This window comes from Balaenoptera borealis (assembly GCF_965194805.1).
Source record: "Balaenoptera borealis genome assembly, chromosome: 6".
NCBI lineage: Eukaryota > Metazoa > Chordata > Mammalia > Artiodactyla > Balaenopteridae > Balaenoptera > Balaenoptera borealis.
In genome coordinates this window covers 33,100,331-33,124,445 of record NC_138863.1, presented here as the reverse complement: position 1 = coordinate 33,124,445, position 24,115 = coordinate 33,100,331, and the positions used below count along the sequence as shown (strand labels likewise).

The window sequence follows — 24,115 nt, the reverse complement described above, 5'->3', positions numbered from 1 at the left end:
CAAGTTTTTACTTCAAGTGTTGCATGCCAGCGAAAATGGCTTCATCTTCTATATAGGTTGCTAATCCTTAAAATATATATGTATTTAGTCAGTGTTTTCATTGGTGTAAGTCAATGTAAGATGATAAATCTTCATTATGTAACATTTTAAGTTGATGAGCAGTATTTTAAGAGTTTTATTTTTAAAGCAAAAAGGTAAGCCAAATGTTAATCTGTAACACATATAGTGGTACAAAAATTTGTTGAAGTGCTAGATTAAGGAATCAAGTAGCAGCAACCAACGAGTCTCAACATATTAATTAACCCAGCTTCTTAAAGAATAAATATAATTTAGTTTTTGTTGCTGAATGATTTCAAGACTACATTTTTCTTTTAGGATTGTTAGTAATTACGATGCAGTAAAATGTTAGAAATTACAGTGGTTGCTTAAAATGAACATGCAGCAGAAAGGATTCAACAGTGCTTTTTTTTATAAAGAGCTCTGTTGTTAGCACAGTTTTGCCTGTGGTTCCTCTCTTTTAGGGCAAGGCTGTAATGCCTAAAAGTTGCCAGGACTTCATTAAACTAATGTTGGATTACAGCCAGACATTTAGTTGGTGGAGACCCCAGCCTTCTCTGAGACTCAAGAGGAGCGGGTGGGAAAGGGAATGAGGTGGGAATGGGAGGTAGAAGAGACTTTTACACAGTAATTTATGTATTTATTGTGTCAGATGGGTTTAGCAGACTTTTAGAATTAATTTAAGTCTTTAAAGCCTCAAATAAGGACCCCTGGAGAGTCCTTAAGACCCTTTCAGAGGATCTGCAAGGTCAAACATATTTTCTTCGTAATTCTAGGATGTTATTTGCTTTTTTCACTATGTTGATATTTGCACTGATTGTGTAAAAGCAATTGCGGGTAAAACTGCTGGCTCCTTAGCACAACTCAAGGTGGTGGCACCAAACTGTACTAGTTTTCATTGTGATCTTCACTGAGAACTTGCAGTTAAAAAAAACCAAAACAAACAAAAAAAACCTACTCAGTTTCACGTAATATCTCTTAGTTGAAGCAATAAAAATTAATTTTATTAAATCTAGTCCTTTGAATGAAGGACTTTTTAATTGTTTTTCTAATTGTCTTTTTAATATTTTGTGTGGCAAAGTGGGAAGCACAAGTATTTCTGCTGCTTACCAAAGTGTGATGATATGTACTTGGATCCAGTTCTTCTAGAAGGTAATGAATGCTCTTATCTCACCAGTTAAAGATGATGGGAGTCCTAGAACATTATAAACCCTCAATCCAATGATCTTTCGCTTAGGCCAATGATTCTTTCCTTTTCATTGAAAGTCATGTATTCCTGTAAGAATCTGATGAAATCTGTGTACCCTCTCTGAACACACCATGACCCACATGCATGTACTCACACACTCACAGGGTCACATAAGCACATGCTCACTCAAAGTTGTAAACAATTTAAGAGTTCTTGATTGGTCTCCTGGAGCATATTCATGGATTTCTAGCTAAAACTCTGTTATGGGTTAAATTTTGTCCCACACAAATTTATACGTTGAAGTCCTAACCCCCTTTACTTAAGAATGTGACCTTTTTTGGAAATATGGTTAATGCAGGTGTAATTAGTTAAGATGAGGTCATATTAGGGTAAGGCCAAGCTGTAATCCAATATGACTAGTGTCCTTATAAAAAGGGGAAATTTGGACACAGACATGCAAATGGGGGAGAACCACATGAAGATGAAGGTAGAGATCTGCAAGTCAAGGAATACTAAAGATTGCCAGGAAATTACCAGAAGCTAAGAGAGGTGTGGAACAGATTTTCCCAAATAGTCCTCAGAAGGAACCAACCCTGCTGACATCTTGATTTCAGAATTCTAACTTCCAGAACTGAGAGACAATAAATTTCTGTTGTTTAAGCCACCCAGTTTGTGGTACTTTTGTTCAGTAGCCCTAGCAAATTAATACAGACTTCCTGGCCTGGGTTGTAGTTTCATAGCACCTTTTGAATACTGGCCAGAGTAGTTTCCATAGGGAACCGTGCTCTAGCTTTAGGATATCTTATATTTTACTTTATTGATACTTTTTCAACATCAGGAAATTTAAAACTTCTTTCTGCTTATGGAAAATTAAAGGTGGAATATAAAATAGTGATTCAGTTTAGTTTAGCAAACTGTTTTCAGTTAATTCACTATGGTGTATTGGGCAGAGAAGGACACTGGAGCCAAAAGGTCTAGATTTGAATTCTTACTATAAGAACTTCGTAAGTCATTTAACTTTTCTAGACCTCAATTTTATTCTTTTAAAATGAGAAGTTGAACTTGAACCCTTTCTAACTCTAAAAGATACTGACTCCTATCTGACTTGATGAATTTGGATAGTTTTTTTTTTTTAATAAATTTAATATTATTTTTTTGGCTACGTTGGGTCTTTGTTGCTGCACGCGGGCTTTCTCTAGTTGCAGTGAGCGGGGGCTACTCTTCAATGCGGTGCGTGGGCTTCTCATTGTGGTGGCTTCTTGTTTCAGAGCATGGGCTCTAGGCGCGTGGGCTTCAGTAGTTGTGGCACATGGGCTCAGTAGGTGTGGCTTGCGGGCTCTAGAGCGCAGGGTGGCACACGGGCTTAGTTGCTCTGCGGAATGTGGGATCTTCTCGGACCAGGGCTTGAACCCATGTCCTGTGCATTGGCAGGCGGATTCTTTTTTTTTTTAATTTTTTAATTATTATTTTTTAAAATTTTTGGCTGCATTGGGTCTTCGTTGCTGTGCACGGGCTTTCTCTGGTTACGGTGAGCGGGGGCTACTATTCGTTGCGGTGCGCGGGCTTCTCATTGCGGTGACTTCCCTTGTTGGGAGCATGGGCTCTAGGCGCGCAGGCTTCAGTGGTTGTGGCATGTGGGCTCAGTAGTTGTGGCTCACGGTCTCTAGAGTGCAGGCTCAGTAGTTTTGGCGCACAGGCTTAGTTACACTGCGGCATGTGGGATCTTCCCTGGCCAGGGCTCGAACCCATGTCCCTTGCATTGGAAGGTGGATTCTTAACCACTGCGCCACCAGGGAAGTCCTGGATAGTATTTTAACTTTAAATTGACCTGATGTGTTTTAATGTTTCTGTTATTGTATAGTTAGGCATATATTTCGTAGAGTTGCTTGTAGGAATATATTTTGTAGAACTTGACTTCTGGTTAAAATTTTTACTTTAAATAGTACTAATGGAATAGAAGAAGACTATTATGATTCAAGCTGTGTCAAAGGCTGTTACCTGCGCTCCCTCTCTACCTTTTATCTTGTCAGACTATATCCATCCATTTAGAGCATTGGTTCCCAGCTTTTTCTTATTATACCATAAATTGGACACTACTGAAGTCTTGTGTTCCTGAAGCCTGAAGAGAAAATCAGATACCGTAGTTAGTACTGTTTAACTGTTCTGTCATTTCCTCTGCCATCATGTTTTTATATATTCATTAGAAGTCCAGACATGGAAAGGTTGAGTGTTTGCAGGGTACGACATAATTTGTGGGACCTAGGGCAAAATGAAAATGTGGACCCCTTTGTTCAAAAAGCATGAAAAGATAGTAAAATATATACCTTTTTCTTTTCTTCCATGTCTCTCTGACTTACAGGGTTTTAAAATTTGTCATTTAATGTCATTTTAAGTAAATAAGAATTAAAAACTTAAATCATTATCATGTATTTTAGCATTCATTTTTATATTGTGATGCTCATTTAAAATGCAAATATAAGAATATTTAACTGATTTGTGGGATCACTGAAATTAAAGTTATTTTTTATAACTTGTACTTGCATGTGTAGTTTTTACCAGAACAGTAGAAACACTTACAAAACTAACTCAGCTGTTTTTATTTTACTTCTCAATACATGAGTATTCTACCAACATTCTACGTTTGGCTTACTGATGAATAAGGAAGGCCTGAGAGAAAAAAGGAATTATGGGTTTGCCCTGTCTTTACCTTTCCTTCTATGTCATCATATTTTGCATAAGTGGTTGCCTAAAACTGGCAAGTAATAGGAGTAAGAAAGGGTATGATAGGGTTCTTTGGTTGTTCATGTTTCATAGAACACCATCGCCTTTTGTGTTCTAAGCAAATTGTGGCCTCTTGGGGCTGTGAGCACCCTCTTCTCCAGATTAGAGTTGATATAATATTCTTTGTACTCTGTGGCTAGGGAAGAAACTGTTATTTTTCTGAGGATCCTTGCTAGTCCTTTTGTAGATCATCGTCAGAAGGACCCTAGGTTGTAACCAATGAGATAAGGAAATTGATGTTAACCATTTGCATAGAATTAAATTGTTTAATAGGAATCCAACCACCAGAACAGGAGTCTTACTGTTCTGTTTTCTGGGACATGAACATCGTTTCATGAGTGAGGAATATTTTTAGCAAATTAAAATTGCTCTCTAAGGTACAGTTAATTAATCCATTATGGTTTGACCCCGGTTTTAAGGGAAACCATATGAAGTTGAGCATTAATGAGTAAATAAATCTCTGTGCCAGAGATTGGGAGACTTTTTGGGTCATGGTGTCATACAAGCTTGGAGTTAGGCACATGTTAGAGGTTGTGACTTGGTAATTCAGCTGTTTCACTTTATCACCAGTGTGCCCTGACTGCTACGCAGGGACAGCAAGAATGTTCTAATAAACTTAAAGCTGTGGTGATGCTGTAATTGATATTAGTGGCTTAGGTCTGGGGTAGTATAGCTGAGCAGTCCTGTTCAGGCATCATTCTCAATGCTTATATTTGTTCTGTCCATCTGTGGCACCTTGTTATTGTAAATATTGGTGTGATCCATCTAGTTCAGGTACTTCTTAATAATACTGTATTCACATTATATTCTGCATAAATATTATACCCGGGAGTTACACCACTAATGGGTTTTTTTTTTTGGAGAGTTTCTTTTGTTCTTGTGTTTGTTTTTGGACACGCTGCACGGCATGTGGGATCTTACCCGGGCCCCCTGCATTGGGAGCGTGGAGTCTTAACCACTGGACCACCAGGTATGTATCCAAGAGTTATACATTATTTTTATAAAATAGATTTAGTTTTTCTCAGTGAATCCTCTGTTTTCTTTATGAAATCCCAAGTTTAAAAAAATCTCTTCCAGGGAGTTCCCTGGTGGCCTACTGGTTAGGATTCAGGCTTTCATTGCCGTGGCCCGGGTTCAATCCCTGGTCGGGGAACTGAGATCCTGCAAGCTGTGCTGCGTGGCCAAAAAAAAAAAAAAAAAAGTAATTCTTGACTTTAGTTTTCTGGGATGATGAGTAAAGTGCTAAAAGATGTAATGGTCAGGTCTTGGTGTCCAAAAGTTTGTGTATTGTCTCATATAAAATACTTTCTATGAAGTGTTTTTTAAAAGCTTTGTAATTTTAGGTGGCAAAATAATTCTATATGTTCATTTTCTCTTAGAAACCATATATCTGTGGTTGCTTCTTAGGTCTAACTATCAATATCGACCCATCTGCACTGGTAGGTTAAATTGCTTCTCATAAAAGATTGGTCTTTACAAATTTTTGTTGTTAGCTTTTCATTATCACTAGATGTTAATTGTACTGGCACAATAGTATATGAAATCTAGGGAAGAAACAAATCTGTGTGAATCATAGGAGAGTTAATGGGTCCTCCCCAGAGCTCTCATTTAGTTAGATAAATGTATGTAAAGCACTTAGCACTGTGCCTGGCACAGAGGATGTGGGCAACAAGTGTTTTTAAAATAAATAAAAATTTAGATTCTTGTAAGCATTAGTATTAATTATATTAGGGACTCTAATCAGTCTTCTATCTTTGAGATTTGAATGAAGCAGGAAATAGGGCGTAGGACCTACAAGGAAACAGGAAGTCTACCCATGTTTTTCTTTCACATTCCACTTGAACTATCTTGGAAACACAGGGTAAAGCATCAAACAATGGTTATATATGGGTCTTTTTTTTTCTTTTTAACTATCTCTTTATCTACTTTGTATTATATTTTTATTTTAGGATACTGGGGATGGAGTGTCCTGTGTCAGGACATGCCTGGAATGTCTTTAATTGATTCATTAATATCAGGAACATTGTGTTTCTTTGTCAAGGAGATGTTTTTTTTTCATTTCCCATTCATTAGTCAAAGAAACAAAGTATTCTTCTTAAATGTTCATTAAAACTGGTATGTGACTCAAAAACCAAATCATTCAGATCAAACAGGATGTGGAAAGAACTCAAAAAGCTATGTAAATAATAACCTAGTTGTATTATAAATGAGTAATATATAATCACACTGAGGGAGGTGGAGAGGAAAAGAACTAGCCTAAGTTACTTTGAAAAATGATAAAGCTAAGACAAAAAAATGTTATACCCAAATATTATACTCTAGTTGTTTCTTTCTCATAGCGGTATGGATGAGCATTTCTAAATTGCTATTAGCAATTCTACTTTAAATGTATACTTGTATTGAACAAATAAGTAAAAATATTATGGATATTGAGAGTTAGGTTCTTAACTCTCTCCACTGAGAAGACCTAGAAGTAAATGACACCACTGTAGCAGTGAAATACACTGCTGCCCAGATCTTGGTTTCTAAATAACATTCTCCAGTAAAAGGAAGCCTGGAGAAAAAATGATTGATTCCAGGGCTGGGACAGGGAAATCAAGATGAACTGGAACATTTAATGGTACCAGAAAGTAAGGAAGTGCTCAAAAAATGATGAGGGTATGTTGGAAGGATACAGCTAGTTTGAAGGTACTTCCACTGGCCAAAGCTGGGACAAAATAAGCAATGATAGTATTGGATCACAATCCCTAGAATAAAATAAATATCTGTGAGTCTATACTAACATTAACAAGGGAGAAGGGACAGCTCTTTTTTTTATTTTATTTTTTTAATTAATAAACTTTATATTTGAGAGAAGTTTTAGTTCACAGCAACATTGAGGGACAGCTCTGTTTTACAGAATTCCAGTTAATAAATGGAGAGTGAATGATGGAAATAAAAAAATCATCATTAGGCAGATAGTGCATAGGTTTTTGTTTCAGGCAAGAATCAGTCAGTGGATACTAATGTTAGTGAGTGAAAGCATAATGAGAAACAGGATGTTTGTATAGTCTCAAAGTATCTTTCCAACAAGATATTTTTTAATTACAAAGGGAACCTTATTTACAGTGGAAGAATCCTGGAGACACCACCTAACCAAGTGACACATTAACATTTCAGGCTTCCTTGATAAGATGCACTGAGGACACAGCATCACCTCTATGGTATTCTTGCCAGAGAAGCTTAATCTCAATGTAATCATGAGAAAACAACAAACCCAAATTGAGGAACATTCTATAAAATGACTTATCATTTCTTAAAAAAAGTCTCAGGGTCATGAAAAACAAAAAACTGAGGAACTATCACATATTAGAGGAGACTAAGGAAACATGACAGTTTGTGGGATTCTGGACAAATCCTGGACCAGAAAAAGAATATTAGTGGGAAAATTGATGAAACCTGAAAAAGGTCAGTAGCTTAGTTAATTGTGTTTTATCAGTGTTAATATCCTGGTTTCCATAATTGTAGTGTGGTTGTGTAAGATGTTAATATTAGGGAAAGCTAGGGTAAGGTTATATAAAGACTGTACTATTTTTGGCAGATTTTCTGTAAATTTAAAATATTTTCTGTTGAAAAGGTAGGTGTGTGTCTTATAATTCTAAAAATATTTAAGGTGGTAAAAGGAGTTCTTGAGGTAATAAAATGATGAAGTCACCAAAACTTGTGACTAAATTTCAGTTAATTCTTTAGGCAGATTCATTCATCCTTGACAATTTTTACTTTAAAATTGTCATGAGGGACTTCCCTGGTGGTCCAGTGGCTAAGACTCTGCACTCCCAATGCATGGGGCCCGGGTTCAATATCTGGTCAGGGAACTAGATCTCACATGCCGCAACTAAGAGTTCGCATGCTGCAGCTAAAGACCCCGCATGCCACAGCGAAGATCCTGTGTGCCAGAACTAAGACCCGACGCAGCCAAATAACTAACTAAAATTTTTTTTTTTTCTAACTAAATATTTTTAAAAAGTCATGAAAGGTGGCCTTTCCTCTGCCTAAGTATTTTGTTCATATAATCATGATTTTAAAAATTTCTGCCCCGTAAGAATTAGGAAATAAAATCTTTGAATGTAAAACAAGAAACTCCCTGACCTGAGAAAAGTCTCAGATACAAGAAAACAAAGATAAATCCAGCGTTAGATTGAGCATTTACACAAGTCAAAAACCAAAACAAAAACCTCTGTCCAAAATCATTGCAGATGAGGGTATTTTCAAGTTGGAGAGGAGTGGTGCTGTATTTGAGTACAGAAAGCAAATGGTTGAGAAGAAAGAATGTCTGGATGTTTGAGCCCTGTAAGTGAAAGGGATGAGATTACTGAGTGGGCTGTATAGGTATTGGGCTGGCCAAAAACTTCGTTCGGGTCTTCTGAAACATTGCACAGAAAAACCCGAACGAACGTTTTGGCCAACCCTATGGAATGACTTTGTGGGGAAAAATTGGAACCCTAACTTATTGGTGTAGAGATTGCAAGATGGTTAGACAGTCAGTTTAAGCTGTTAGGAAAGTTTTAAAATAAGAGAAAGAGAGGAGAGAGCAAGCTAGAGGGAACATCTGGGGGATGTGTTGATCAAGATAGAAAGGTTCAGCTTAGAGAAGCTGAATATACATTTCTGTATTTTCTGAATATCACAGAGGTTAGTCAAGAAATTTCTAGGGGAATTGTCTGTGTCAGAGTTTTTGAAATGGAAGTTTTGACTTTTAAGCTTGAATAGAGTTTGTTCTATGTGAATCCTGAAATCCTTTTTCCGCCCTCAAGTTTAATCGGAAAACATAAAAAGAATTAAATCAGTAAATTAGACATAATAAAACTCTACCTGGGTGAACATGTCATACTTTATAGATGGCTTCTGTTGTATCTGTACTTGAAGACGATTATAGGTGTTTTTCTTTTTTAAATTTTATTTATTTATTTATTTTTGGCTGCATTGGGTGTTCATGCAAGGGCTTTCTCTAGTTGCGGCAAGCGGGGGCTACTCTTCGTTGCGGTGTGCAGGCTTCTCATTGCGGTGGCTTCTCTTGTTGAGCACAGGCTCTAGGCGTGCAGGCTTCAGCAGTTGTGGCATGCGAGCTCAGTAGTTGTGGCTCGCAAGCTCTAGAGCGCAGGCTCAGTAGCTGTGGCGCATGGGCTTAGTTGCTCCGTGGCATGTGGGATCTTCCCGGACCAGGGCTCGAACCCTTGTCCCCTGCATTCGCAGGCGGATTCTTAACCACTGCACCACCAAGAAAGCCTGATTATAGGTGGTTTTGTGCTGCTTCTGTATCATTTTAGGATGGCTAAAATTAAAGCTTTAGAAAAACTTTGTGCTTTGGTATGGTATCTGCACAGCAGGAGAGTAATCTCAATATAAAGATATTAAAAGATGTCTTTTTGGTGCTGATTCTCATAAATCTTGGTGTCCCTCCAATATGTTATTGATTTAACAGTTTCTAACACTGTTTGGTGCAAGAATCATTATAGATATTGAATTCTCAGTTTACTTCATTTTCCATTTTTATCCTTGTTTACATAGGCTTGTTTTCAGTTTGACTTGAAGTCTTAGATTGAGGCTCAGACTGTCACATGTTGCAAACAGAATAATATTGTAGGGAAGAAAAAGTCTTTTCCTCTACCCTTCTGTGTTCTCGACTGGGGCTCTGTAACAAAAAACAGATTACAAACAAAAGCATACAAATTTATTTGATATAAGTTTTAAATGATATAGGAACCTTCATAAGGAAATGAAGACCCTAAGAAGCAGATAAGCCTGAACATTTTTATACTAGGTTTGATGAAGAGTGGAAAATTGTGAGAAAATGTGATAGAACAAAAGTATATGAGCTAAAGGTAGTAAACTGGGGGAAACATAGCAAGACCTGTTCCTTTGGATTCCTCTTGCTGTCCCTCTGTCTTTGAAGATAAGGATGCTTTTTTTCCTCCAGGTATAGGGATGGCACTTCTCACGTAGGGGTTTTATGATCTGCTTCAGGGGAGATGGAGGAGGTCAGAAAGTCCTTCCTGCACCTGCTGTTTCTCAGATTCCTTCAGCTTAATATATTCAGTATGCAAAGGTGCTATATTTTAGAATGGTGGGTTTTTTTTGTAATTCTTTCTTTCTTTTTTTTTTTTTAAGAGTGGTGTGTTTTGAACCCCACCAATATTACAAATACTATTTATGGTCAAGAACTTAGAACTCTACTCTTCACATTAGAGTACATGTCCAAAGATAGGTCATTAGAGTATAGCTATTATTCTGTAATTTATGTATTACTAATTTAATGTTATATGTACTGAAATTGTCCTATGTTGGTACCTTTCTGTCTAATATCTTTGGCTTCAGCTTTAAAGAGATGAATTTTGTTGGAGCCTGCCCAGGTATACAAGTGATAGTTTTCTGAATATTCTCCATAGTGGGCCAACATATTTTACTTGCTAAAATGTTATTTAAGTGTCTGTGGAAATGAACTGCAGCATACTTCAGGCTCCCCTATTACTTACTAACCTCATTTTGAAATGGCTGATTTGTAACAGTGCTACTATCCTATTGGCTTTGTGACAGATGGAATGAGTTTTCTGCCCTTTAGCCTGGAAAGTATGTGTTGAGTTTTTACTATTTTATTTGAAGTCATATAAAGAAAATATCTACTACATCCTGGGGAACTTTGCTAAGATCAAAGATTATCACTTTGAATTTTGGTAGTATTTTATAGTATTCAAAGTGTTCTCATGTGTATTTCCTCATTTGCTAGAGGTGAGATCAGTACTTTTTCTATGGTGGGAATAGTAGTCCAATCTGTCACCACTTATTAAGATATGTTTTGTCATGATTTTAAGATATAACTTATATTTGGCATCAATAATTCTCAATAAAAATACAGGCAAGAAGTGTTAGTTTTGTAAATTTTATAATCGGGAGATAATAAATCTTGTGGGAAAACTAGAGTTTATATAATCACTAACTACACTATTTAAAAAAAAAATTTTTGTTTCCTCAAACTTGTTTTTCTGTGTTTATACCTGTGCTGGGTCCAGTGTCTTCAGTAATTACTATTTCATTGGTGGTTCTAAGATTATGTAATTGAAGCAGGAAGAGGAAAACTATGTTTTTTTTCAGTTTCATTTTATTATTTTATTATTAAATATTTATTTATTTATTTATTTTTGGCTGCGTTGGGTCTTCATTGCCGTGTGCAGGCTGTCTCTAGTTGCTGTGAGCAGGGGCTACTCTTCGTTGCACGGGCTTCTCATTGCAGTGGCTTCTCGTTGTGGAATATGGGCTCTAGGCACATGGGCTTTAGTAGTTGTGGCTCGTGGGCTCAGTAGTTGTGGCACGTAGGCTGTAGAGTGCAGGCTCAGTAGTTGTGGCGCATGGGCATGGTTGCTCTGTGGCATGTGGGATCTTCCCAGACCAAGGCTCGAACCCATGTCCCCTGCATTGGCAGGCGGGTTCTTAACCACTGGGCCACCAGGGAAGCTGGGAAAACTATTTTTTACATGTGTATTGTATACCATTTGCCTATATGTATAAGTATACATACAGTTGATTCTCATTATTTGTAGATGCTTTATTTGCAAATTCACCTACTCACTAAAATTTGTAACCCCAAAATCAATACTTGTGGCACTTTTTTGATCACTTGTGGACATATGCAGAGCTGTGAAAAATTTGAGTCATCTGATATGAATGTTCCCAGTGAGGTCAAACAAGGCAGTGCACTGCCTTCTTGTTTCAGTTCTTATACTATAAATAAGTGTCCCCTCCATGGTCTATTTAGTGCCACATTTTCTCATTTTTATGCTTTTTTTGGTGATTTCACTGCTTAAAATAGCCCACAAATGTAGTACTGAGGTGTTGTCTGGTGTTCCTGAATGCAAGAAGGCTTTTGTGGAGAAAATACATTAGAAAAACTTCATTCAGGCATCAGTTGTAGTGCTGTTGGCCCTGAGTTCAGTGTTAACGTATCAACAATATATATTAAATAAGGTTTCTTTAAGCAGAGACACACACATAAAACAATGTTATATATTGTTTGGTTGATGAAAACGTTGTGACCAGAGGCTGTAGGAATCTAACCCTGTACTTCTCCTAGATGTTCATTATTTGTTAATTCAGTGTTTGCAGCAACTTTATAGAACATACAAGAATCAGCTGTGTGTGTGTGTATATGTATGTCTGTAAATATGTATATGATACCTATCTATGTTCCGTATTATATATTAAACATATTATTAATGATACTACATATATTGTATATTATTAATTATGTATGTGTTATATGTATCCCATTCTCATCTAATCCTACAAAAGCATCCATACTCTTATGAATGAGGAAAATAAGGTAGACACAATTAATATAGTAGCCAAAATTCATGGTCAGGCTCCAAAGTCTGTATTCTTTTTAGATTACACTATCTGCTTTGCCTAAGAAATATCATATAAAACATGTAAATATATCTTGGCATTCAGTTAGATTGCAGGAATAGTAAGTTTTCCCCTCACATCCATCTTTCTATTTGAAAATTCAATTGCCTTGATTTTAGGGTAAAATTCAGCATCATGTACTTTTTGGCTTTAAAAATTTAAGTACCTTTTTCTTCAGTGATTGGTTTATTTAAAATGACATGGGCTAATTAGGATAACTTTTTCTAGGTAGTTTTTATTGATTCTTTTTTGGGTTTTATGTTTTAAGTACAGCCTTGACTGGGAAATGTGAAACTGCAGAGTTTCAGTTTCCCTAAGTAAGGTCTCATACGTTTAGTATATCTAATGTCTCCAGAAGAAGACAGTATCTTGTTGATTCTTAAGCTTTTCACTACTATTTGTTTTCCAAAAAGCACAGTGAGAAATTAGAAAAAAAATTTATTATATAAATAAAAGAAGGGAATGATGCACATTTCCTCCAAAAGGAATCAGAAGATTTCTATTAACAATGCTTACTTATCCCTTCCGTTTTTCTCCTAGAGGTAGAATTGATTAATTAATTGCCTACTGCTGCTTATTGCTTACCATAAACAGAGGAATTAGGATGTATCTAACAAAAAATAAAAATAAGACACTAAGAAAAAATAGAAGACTAACCCTTGACAATAATTGAAAGGTCTAACATCCATTTAAAATACACATATCCAAAAAAAATAATAAAAATAAAAAAAATACACATATCCAAAGAAATATTGAGCAATTGCAAAATTAAGCTTGAAGGGTGTGTTTTTACTAAATAGTATAGCACAATTAATGAAATTAATTTATACACAGAAACTCAGTGAATTTTATTGATTAGTCTTACATATCCAGACTCCTTTCAAATACTGCTTCCAATTAAGTCTTCTGGGTTTAAGCTGGAGGATGGGGCCTGCTGGCGTTCCTGAATATGCATTTGTAACCCTACATCCTGCCTGGAATATGAAAACATTTGTAGGAGGGTGAAGAGTTTTAAAGGCGATGTTTAGCAATTGTTTTTTTGTATATGAGATCCAGTTTAGAAGAAAAAAAATATTACCAAGTTTCATTTAAAAAGAAAGAAAGAAAAGCTGTGTTTTTCTTTTAAAACCAGGCAGTGATATATTTGCAGGCGTAGTTACCTATCACTGAAGGATTTTTCCCCCAGAATCTTAAGTCTGTATAATTATTACTCTTAGCGCTTTCTATAGTATTTGGTAGTAAAGCTATTCCCTTTAAACAAGTTTTAAGATGTTTTCAATACTGAGAGTTGTTTAGAGGAGGGGAATTTTAGAAATTTAGAGGCAAGGAGGTGAGTAGTACTAGAGTTCAGCCACAGGTAAGGAACTTCCCCTTTTTGCCACTCTCCCTCCCCAAGAAAAGAGACAATTCCACTAAGATTCATAGATGTTGGGAAAGCAGCAATGGGAGAAACTGTTGATTTTTTTGCATGTGGAGTGGGATGAGGAAGAGGACTCAAGAATTTGAAAAGTGAGTGTATAGTCAATAACATGTACTGTCATTTTAAAGTTCATTAAATGTTTCTTTTAAGCTCACTTCAAAAAGCAGAAAATGCTTTCAAAGAAACTTGTGAATGACAGCTGCTTTTTATCTTATCCTGTAGCTAATTTGAAGTATTCTATACAGAGTTCTTCAAGTTGCCATTTCTAGTGTCTGATCATCAATGAAGTTTATATATTGTTATAAAAGAATAAATATAAGGAGCTAGATATTAGCAGGAAAGTAGCAACAAAGATATGTAGACCAGATGACGACTCAAGGCCTGTTAGTGAAGATGTATCTAACTTCATGGTTTGACACGTGACTTCTAGTCCAAAAACAGCATTGACAGGTATAATTTTAAATGAGCTCAAAAACAATTTTAACATCTCCTTGGAGTAGAAGAGCAAAGTGTTGTGCCTAGCCAAGTTCTGGGACTGGAAGTTGGCAATGATGAGTACGAACTAGGTTCCTATAGGGTTAACAGGGTCCAAAAGTGACCATGTGACAAGATCAGAACCAAGCTTCCTGCCTTGAACCCAGGTGTTCTTTCTCCTTGAAACGAGGCCAAAAATCCCCCCAAAGAACAACAGCAACAAAAAACAGCTTCTTCCTTCTTGGTGGTAAAAAAATTTTAAAATTTAAAATCTTTTCATTAACTACGGACCTAATGAGTATGAGAATGAAGACGCTTACCCTTATGACCAGAACTTAGCCAAGGTCCCTCCGATCTGTGATGGCATCTGCAGCATCCCCAGTATCTTTGCAGGGTTCGAGTTTCAAAATGATATTATAGGAACCTAGTTTAGGACTACGAGCAGGAGGTAGATATACGGGCGAAATACCTGAAAGTATCCTGGGGAGCAAATGGTGAGTGGGAGTTGGGGGAGAGAGAGAGAGAGCAAACAAAAAGTCTGAGACTGCAAACTCAAATTTCAAAACATATGCAGAAGAAAATCTAATACTGAGGAAGGTCATTAGAAATGATCCAAAGGTGACACTTATATGTGGAAAAAAAATCTATATGTGAAAAACTTGAAGAAAATATATATCTTTTTGACCTTGGTCTAGAAAAGGATTTCTTTAAAAAGGTACAAAAAACAAGTAATAAAAGGAAATTAATAAATGTAATTAAATTAAATTAAAAAATTCTGTACAACAGGAGATATCACAAAATGAAAAAAGCAGCTACAGGTTGAGAACGATATTTGTAACATATGTAATCAAATAAGGATTATTATCTTAAATAGGAAAAACACCTTAAAAAAACAGTTCAAAGGGAAAATGAGAAAGGATTTGAATTCACAGAATAGGGAACCTGGATGGTTAATAAACTTCTGAAAAGATGCATGATTAATCAAGGAAATGCCAGAAAGAAGATAAAAAAAATTCTGGAGAGTCTGACATTAGCAATTCAGTGCTGTGGTTGGAAGTAATATATCACTTAGGCCCTGAGTTAGGACATGGAGCAAGACCAAGAAATGAACCTTTGTTGTTTAAGGCAACGGAGATTTTGGGATTATTAGTGAACATAATCTAGTTTATTTTGACTGATAAAAGAGGACGTAAATGGCTTCAGGACTAGGATGAAGGGGAGACTTTTAAGTATATGTCCCGGTATACCTTTAAATTACTATGTGCAGGTCTTATATTAAAAAGTAAAATTACTTTGGTTACCATATAGAGACTAGATTATGAGAGGATGTGGAGGAACCAGTAAGGAGGCTATCAAAGTTGGTTAGGCAAGAGATGATGACAGTCAAAACTAGCATGGTGCATTGGATACAGATTAATACAGATAGAAGGAGTCTAGAGATATTTTGAGGTAAAGTTCATTGCACTTTGTGATTAATTGGATGTTATGTATTTCTGCAGTGGAAATTTTTATAGTGAGCATATAATACATTTGTGGGTCTAAAATAAAGTGATTAAGTAAAAAATAAAGAAGTAGGCCTTTAACAAGGTTTCATTATCAAAATAAAGTTATGTTGACTGAAATAAAAACACACAACATGAGAGCTGAGAGTTTCAGTTTTATTTGGGGACTTACTGAGGGCTATAGCCTGGAAGACAGCCTCTCAGATAGCTCTGAGGAACTGTTCCAAAGAGGAAGGGGGGAGGTCAGCATGTATGTGATTTTGGAGAAAAGGATATATGCAATCAGGCATACATCTTGGTAGAAGGTTGCTACTAGTCACGAGGAACACATATCTCAGTTAATGATTTTAGTGCTTTTCTAAGTATGGGAAGATGCAACAACTGGGTTCATAAAATTTTCTCCTGAAAATAATCTGGAGGCCTGTTCTGCTAGTTTTCCCAGAGCACAGAGTGCCTCATTCCTGATCTCCTTCATAGCTCCTTTTAGGGTGTGTTCGTTGAAGGTCAGTGACTGCAGTGGCTAGTGACTTAATTCCTGTAGAACCAGACAACGAGTGACATTCTTTAGTTGGCAGTTGTTAAGTAAAAAAGAAGTAGGCCTATAACAAGATTTCATTATCTTCTGAGCCTTAAAACTTTTTCATTTCTATATTATCATTTCTCTGAGGTAGTTTGATTTCTTCACTTCACTAACACCCACCCACCTCCCTCCCTCCCTCCCCCCCTTTCTCTTTCTTGCATACACTCACTCTCTGTAGTTCACAGTTCATCAGAACTTAACAATTTATAGTTCCTGTTTCTTTGGTTCTGTTCATATTGTTCTTTTTAAAAACAAATTATTTATTTATTTGTTTATGGCTGTGTTGGGTCTTTGTTGCTGTGCGTGGGCTTTTCTCTAGTTGCGGTGAGTGGGGGCTACTCTTCCTTGCAGTGCACGGACTTCTCATTGTGGTGGCTTCTCTTGTTGCGGAGCATGGGCTCTAGGCACACGGGCTCAGTAGTTGTGGCACACAGGCTCAGTAGTTGCGGCTCCCGGGCTCTAGAGTGCAGGCTCAGTAGTTGTGGCTCACGGGCTTAGTTGCTCTGCGGCATGTGGGATCTTCCCGGACCAGGGCTCGAACCTTTGTATCCTGCATTGGCATGCAGATTCTTAACCACTGTGCCACCAGGGAAGCCCCTCATATTGTTCTTGAATGCAATTGTACCTCTTGATATCTTACTTGACTTTTTTTGGGTCCATCACGAATCCTTTATCTTTCCTCATGCCTCTAGCTAGAAGTTTTCACATGTGCCCATAGCATTCTGTTTACTTCTGTCACAGCATTTTTCCTTCCAAAACCGTTCTTCCTTTATTTCCTGGCTAAGTTATTGACACCACTATTTACCCTATTGCCTAGGCCACAAATACAGGGCTTATCTTTGAATTATTTATTTATTTATTTATTTATTTATTTTATGGCTGTGTTGGGTCTTTGTTTCTGTGCGAGGGCTTTCTCTAGTTGTGGCAAGTGGAGGCCACTCTTCGTCGCGGTGCGCGGGCTTCTCACTATCGCGGCCTCTCGTTGTGGAGCACAGGATCCAGACGCGCAGGCTCAGTAGTTGTGGCTCAGGGGCCTAGTTGCTCCGCGGCATGTGGGATCTTCCCAGACCAGGGCTCGAACCCGTGTCCCCTGCATTGGCAGGCAGATTCTCAACCACTGCGCCACCAGGGAAGCCCAGGGCTTATCTTTGGTTCTTGATTATTCTCTCAATTTCCATGCCTATTTCCACCAGAGCATCCTACTAGACACCAAAGTAATCCTGTCATTTCTAAGGAGATTAACTAAAATCATCTAGAAACAGCTATAGCATATACAGCATACAGAAATTATTTTCTTACCTCTTAATATAACCCTTGAGGGATTTTTCTTATTTCCATTATACTGGTGAGGGAACTAGGTTCAAAGAGGCTAGGGTTAAACGTTAAAATTTTTATGTGATTTCAAGGCCTATGCTAGTTTTGTTTGGTCCTATAAATATTTCTATAATCCATTCCCTTTATTTCTCTCAGTTCCTACCTTTATCATGTTTCTCTCTGGATTATTGCAATAGCTTTTTTTTTTTAATATTCTTTTCCATTATGGTTTATTATAGGATATTGAATATATGCAATAGCTTTCTAACTGGTACAGTGCCTCTCTTCTCTCCCTCCCCCAATCTCTTTTTCATACTCTGCCAGAGTGCTTCTTTAAAATACAAATCTGTTCATTTTATTCCCCTGCTTAAAATTCTTCAGTTGTTCCCTGTGGCCTACAGAATGAAGTTCAAACTCCTTATCATGGCACATCCATCATCTGGTTCCTGCTTACATTTTCAGCATCATTTCCTACTACTCTCCCTTCCCCAGTCTGCATTCCAGCAACACTGAACTGTTTATGGTTACTGGAAGTTAACATGTTCTCTTCAAGATTTTGCTTTTGGAATTTTCCCCTTGCATGGAATTTCCTTCTCTCCTGGTCTGCCTTGTGAATCCTTACTTTTCTATCACAGTTCAGTTCAAGCTATAGTTCTGTGATGTGGACATTTAAAAATATTCCTTGACTTTCCCCAGAAGGATGAGGCAGTGTTAGGATTGTCTGCATCCTCTTTTTTTGCTTCCAGTAGAGCATTTACCACATCGTACACTGTTTCTCTCACCTATTAGACAGTGGCATCCTTGAGGACAAAATTGTTTTCTTGAATTTGAGATTATCTTTTTAACTCTAGTCCTTAGTATATATGAGTCTGGCACAGTAGATATTTGTATTAATCTGCTTGGGCTGCCATAACAAAATACCATAGACTGGGTGGCTTAAACAACAGAAATTTATTTCCTTGCAGTTATGGAGGATATGAGTCCAAGAGAGCATGCTGGCGTGGTTGGATTCTGGTGAGGGCTCTCTCTCTGACTTGCAGACAGCCACCTTCTTGCTCTGTGCCCCCATGGCCTTTCCTTGTATGTGTATGTTGTGGGAGAGAGAGAAATCTCTTTCTCTTCCTCTTCTTATAAGGCCAGCAAGGCTATTGGATTAGGACCCCACACTTATGACCTCATTTAACATTTTTTTTTTTTTGGCTGCATTGGGTCTTTGTTGCTGCGCGGGCTTTCTCTAGTTGTGGCAAGTGGGAGCTGCTCTTCGTTGCAGTGCGCGGGCTTCTCATTGTGATAGCTTCTCTTGTTGAGGAGCACGGGCTCTAGGCACACGGGCTTCAGTAACTGTGGCACGTGGGCTCAGTAGCTGTGGCTCATGGGCTTAGTTGCTCCGCGGCATGTGGGATCTTCCTGGACCAGGGCTCGAACCCGTGTCCCCTGCATTGGCAGGTGGATTCTTAACCACTGCGCCACCAGGGAAGCCCGACCTCATTTAACATTAATTACCTCCTAAAAGCCCTATCTCCAAGTATAGTCACATTGGGGGTTACGCTGAATTTGGAGGATACAATGAATTTTGTGGGGGATACACTTAAGTCTATAGCAGGATTCAATATTTGTTGAAAGAATCATTTAAATTATTTTTATTTTATGATTCACTGTTTACATGATTGTCTTTGCTATTAGATTATACATTTCTTGACACTTGGGGTTGTTTCCTATTTTTGTATTTCTTGGACTGTGAATATATGGATTTTTAAGAGTTGTTGAATGAACTAATTTAATTGCATTATAGAATGAGATTGATGTGTTATTTAAGTCAGATAGATGCCTAAGTAGGGCTTCTGAACTACTAATTTTGACTGACTTTCTTCTCTAGATCTCTTATTCTTTGTCTTCGTATTTCAAGGCAACCATTGTTACTAGTTTCAGAAGTATTCTATTTATATATAAGTATTATATATATTTATCACTGCAGGATTTTTGTCATTAGAGATAATAAATTATATAAAATAACCAGTATGATGTAATAAGTCTAGTAGATTTATTACTGCTCCTGCAGTCAGAAAATTCCTTTAGGATTTGTTTTCATTTTATAGTTTAAAATACTCTGTTAATTATCAGATCACGAAGGTTCCCCATATTCATGTGTAAGTAGAAAGTAGAAAAGTGATATCTAATATCAGATAATGAATTATATCTTACCAGTTATTTGAGGTTATTCTATATCATGATGTTTCATTCCATTAGCACAGTGGTACTAAACAAGAGGTGATTTTGCATCTGGGATATTTGACCATGTCTGGAGACATTTTGGGTTGTAAAAACTAGGGGATGCTACTAGCATTTACTAGATAGAAGCCAGGGATGCTGCCAAACAGTCTAAAGTGTACAGGACATCCCACATAACAAAGAATCATCTGGCCCAAAATGCTAGTAGTTCTGAGATTGAAAAACCCTGTATTAGCATAAAGCATAATGAATTGAGTATAAGCCATGGCCTCTCTCGTTCTTTCTATAATTATAGTCTACGTTGACTCTTCATTTCATGATTTTATACTTTTAAATCTAAAGCGATCCTAGATTAGGTGTTATCTGATATGCAGCAGATGTGTACATCTGTCCTGTTTCTCAGATTCTGATCTTAAAGTCATTTTATCATATAGTGTTGACATTTGCTTTTGAAAGTTTTCACCTTAATTAAAAACATACCAAAGGCAGCAGAAGATACGTGTTTCTTAAACTAAAATGATAAAGTGATCCTTAACTGTTCAGTACTTTGCTGCTTTTGAGTTTGATCTGACCCTATTACATAACCCACTGAGGCTAAAATTATATAGCCATCTGCCAGCTGGTAAAATAGTAGCAGTCTAGGATGTTCAAGAGTATTGTTTTGCCTCATTGGAGGCAGGTAAGGCCTACGTCTAAATTTCATCTTTATGGGACCTCCAAGGTATTTAGGGCTATTAATAATGTAATTTTTCTCTGGAATTTGGCAGTTAGATGGTGAAGGTGATTCCTGGTGGATGTGAAGTCATGAGAAGTAGGTGATGTGAACCAATGTAATAACTGGTGTCCTTTTAAGAGGAGATGAAGGCAGAGACGCTTGGAGGAATGCAGTGTGATGATGGAGACGGTGATTAGAGTAATGCCATCTGCAAGCCAAGGAACACCCAAAAATTGCTGGTTAGAAGTTACAAGAGCCAAGGCAGGCTCCTCCCATACAGGTTTCAGAAGGAGCACAGTCCTGCTGACTTCTAGCCTCCAGAACTGTGAGACAATAAATTTTTGTTGTTTTATGTCACTCAGTTTGTAGTACTTCATTACACTAGCCCTAGAAAACTAATACAGTATCCACATTATTATCTTTAATGATGTTGAAGAAATTCAGTAGGATTGAAGGTAACTCTGAATTATTCAAAAACTTAGTCTTTTAAATAGAGTTGCCTGAAGGTCTTGCCAAAATCCAGTAGTGTCTCTGGGCTGTCCTGAATTCCTGACAAGGGAGAAACTGGTCTCTTCATAACTGTGGCATCATAAGTCACAAATTGACAAGTTGCCTGTCAGCTGATATATCAAGTAGTGGTTTGGATCATAAACAATATTTTCATTTTTAGATTAACTTTCTGTAGCCTGAATTGTTGCTGTTTTCTTTGTTTCATAGTGAATTTTGTTGGTATTATATGCGCTACCTAATAAATATTCTTTGGGGAAGTTGCAGTGGTTTTAACTGGATTAAAGCCCTAGTTCTTTTCTTTGAAGAAATGACAAATGTTGCTGGACAGTAGACAGCTCTGCTAGATAATCAAGAGATATTCAGGTTTCTTTGTTTATAGTGACTGCCATGCCTCCAGATTTTCTCCTTTAAGATGAAAGCTATGGGCATTTCCCATTAAAAACATGGGAAATTCTTTCACCTCTACAAAATTTCAAAGGCTTTAGATTTAGGACCCCTGGAACAGAGGTTGAGACTAAAGCTCAGTTCATAAGAGGCAGTGTCTAATTATAGTGGCTGTGGTAGAGCAGAGGATAGTAAGCGACTCCTGAAGGGAAGAACAGAGGTGCTCTTTGTGGTAACATTCTCCTGATTGGGACCATGGCTTAGGTGATAAGGTTTTCTATTCTAGGGCCCGAGCCTACCCTAAATTAATGTCTTGACATTTTCAGGTGTTTATGTTTAATTAATATATATATTTTTCCTGTTAGAATTGCTTATTGAATTTTTAACAAAGGCTGAAATTTGTTATTTTCTGAGGAGGAGTAGCATGTTACTAGAGATAACGTGTTACGAATAGAGAGAAAAAAATATAACTTAAGGGAAATTATTTACAAGTGACCTTATGTTTCCCAAATTGATAACTGGTTTCATTTTTCTCAGGAACATTGGTAAATGTGGCTACACAGAGTTTATAGCTATGATCGTATACAGCAGATACATACAAATTAATTGAAAGAAGTATCAATTCTAGGAAATATCCATTCATCTATCCTCTATGCATGGGCATATGTGTCATTATTGTATGTGTATAGGGAATGGAAGATCACTCACCACACCCTCACCTGCCCTACCAAGTTCTTCAATTTAAAAATGAGCATAGGGATGGAAGTCAACTTTAATTTGATAAAAAATACAGCCACCTGGCAAAAGAGGATAAGTGCAAAATCAGTTGCAGTTAACTCAGCCAGTGGGTTGGTAGCAATAAGAATCCATGTTTTATTAACATGTTTTCATTCAAAAGGATATAGTTTATCCTGAGCTGTACCTCTATTGTGGTTTGGTGAGTTTTGTCTTCTGAGCTTTTGAGTTGATCTGTGGGCTGTGACTAGCATTAAAAGATATTAGTATTATTGCCCATAGTAAGAAAAGTATTGTTTCATGAATTTTTTGTTTAACTTACATGTGTATGTACGTGTGTACTAGGTCATACGACTCAAAAAAAAAAAAAAGCATTTCTTACACTGTTGTAAGTTAACTATAAAATGGCACATCATTTTTAATAGTGTTAATAAATTGGCCATTTTCATGAAAACTTTATCTTGATATAGAAATTTCATTTGGTTCTTGGCTTTGTAATTTGCAACAGTGCATGGCCTATCTTTTGAATTAGCAAACTCTGAAAACATCCAAGTAGATCATCTATCAGAGATCTTACATATAGGATGAAATTCTGCCTTTTATGGAAAATTTGACTTCTTTGATTCTTTCCAAGTAATATTTTGTGATTCTAACTTATTTATGGTCCTACTCCTAGAAAATGATATAATCTTTTTGTACAGTTTTTCCAGTTGTACTGAAAATAACCTCAGCCCAAATTGGTTTTGCCAAATTTGGCAGTTTTGCAAGAAACATGACTATACAATTCTTTACTAAGTCTTTGCAAAATATTTTGTCGTGCTGTAGGAATTGTGCTTTACTCAGCTTGCTTTTTCTTATTTTCATGCCTTCCCATATTACCCAAATGGAAAATTCTTCTTTTTAGTAAATTAACATCTCTCTGGGGGCTTCCCTCAAAATACTTAAATTTACCTCTCTCAGGAACTTCAACTGATTGTTTATATCTTTGCTTCTTCTGTTTTCAGTTGTTGCAAATAAATTTTCACTTGTTGTATAATGTTTTACAGATGTGGTTTTTATTCACATGTAATATTTTCTATAACAGCTTTATGAGAAATAATTTACATATCTATAATTCATTCATTTAAAGGACAAAACTTCAGTGATTTTTAGCATGTTCACAGTTGTTCAACTGTCCCCTTAATCAATTTGAGAGCATTTTTATCACCCCCCCCCAAAAAAAAGTCCTGTACCCATTAACAGTAATTCTTCATTCACTCCTTCCCCCAGCCCTTGGCAACCTCTAATCTACTTTCTGTCTCTTAAGAATTTGCCTATTCTGGACATTTCATATAAATGGTATGATAAAATACACGTGACCTTTTCTGTCTGGTTTCTTTCAGTTAGCATTCTGTTTGCAAGGTACATCCATGTTGTAGCATGTATTAGTAATTCATTTGTTTTTGTTGCCTAACATTCCATTATGGATATGCCATATTTTGTTTATCCATTTATCAATTGACATTTAGGTTGTTTACATTTTTTGACTATTGTGAATAATGTGGTTATGAATAATTTTGTACAAGTCTGTGTGAACATGTTTTTATATCTCTTGGGTATATGGTTAGGAGTGGAATTGCTGGGTCATGTTGGTTGAGTTGTAAATGTTTCTTTTATGTTTTGGATACCAGACTTGTATGAAATATATAATTTGCAATTTTTTTTCTCATTCTGTAATTGTTTTTTCACTTTCTGCATGATGTACTTTGAAGCATTAAAGGTTTAAATTTTGATGTTCAAATTACCTGTT

At 36.7% G+C, this 24,115-nt stretch overlaps 1 protein-coding gene across 2 annotated transcripts in view; it reads left to right on the top strand.

The window, feature by feature from the left end:
- The window catches only part of BMPR2 (bone morphogenetic protein receptor type 2), a 184,126-nt gene that overhangs the window by 26,916 nt on the left and 133,095 nt on the right, over window positions 1–24,115 (top strand). Inside the window, exon 2 of one of the 2 annotated variants that reach the window (XM_082397046.1) lies at window positions 20,750–21,022. The exons of the other annotated variant lie outside the window; for it this stretch is intronic. Coding sequence (XP_082253172.1) covers window positions 20,875–21,022 — 148 coding nt within the window. The 5' untranslated portion in view covers window positions 20,750–20,874. The remainder of the gene's footprint in view (window positions 1–20,749; window positions 21,023–24,115) is intronic. 2 annotated transcript variants of the gene reach the window in all.